Genomic DNA, 779 nt, shown 5'->3' on the forward strand with positions numbered 1-779 from the left:
TCCTCTGACATGGTCAGCTCCTGTGACCCCGAATCTCTCTGCCCACATCTGCTGGTCCAGGGGGGCCGTGGCCAGGGCTGTGGAGCCCATGTGGATGTGCCCCGGCCTGCAGCCCCCAGCTCAGGGCCTGTCTCCTAGCCTGACCTGCCAGTGGGCTCAGTCGTGAATCACTCAAACTCCTCTTGTCAGCACACAAACACAGGCTCAAATGAGAGATAAATTCAGCTTTTGAAGGACCAGGCTCTAAATGGTCAAGTCCAACTTTGGCCCCTAGTCGCCTTCATTCACTGATCTCAGAGCAAATGTCAGATGAAGTACTATGGGGGTTTCACACTTCAGTGCTGGTTGCCAGCCTGTCCTCCCCGGGGGTGGCCCCAAGGGAGCCCAATATGTTTGCTAAGATCCATGCAGTGCTCACTGGGGACACCAATGTGCACTGGTCTGTAAAAGCCTCATCTCTTTGGTGTGGGGTTTATAATACAAAGACACAAATCGTAAAATCCTCCACATAATTCTGATATTGACATAAATTTTAAGGTCAGGGATAGGACAGAGAGGAATGAAGCCAGGATGTCTCAGTTGAAGACACTGAAATGTAGGACTTTCGTCCTTCCTAGATGTGGTAGTTTGAGCAGAAAGTTTTAAAGCTTCACAATCAGATTATGAGTAAAAGTTATGAATCCGCCGTATAAAGGCAGCATCTCCTGCCCAGAGTGACGACTCGAGACAAACGCTGAGGGAATGTTTAGATCTCGGGAGGCAGCAGGAGCTGTGCTTAG

The 779-nt window shown here is 50.2% G+C and overlaps 1 gene segment (V, D, J or C); it reads left to right on the top strand.

Annotated features, from left to right (window-relative positions):
- The first annotated feature begins 389 nt into the window (after positions 1-389).
- LOC101633388 overlaps positions 390-779 on the top strand; it is a 6,135-nt gene continuing 5,745 nt past the window's right edge. Inside the window, 1 exon segment of the V gene segment in view lies at positions 390-439. Within this exon segment, the coding sequence occupies positions 390-439 (50 nt within the window).

Source organism: Condylura cristata, unplaced genomic scaffold, assembly GCF_000260355.1.
Source record: "Condylura cristata isolate star-nosed mole 26May11 unplaced genomic scaffold, ConCri1.0 scaffold00005, whole genome shotgun sequence".
NCBI classification, from domain to species: domain Eukaryota; kingdom Metazoa; phylum Chordata; class Mammalia; order Eulipotyphla; family Talpidae; genus Condylura; species Condylura cristata.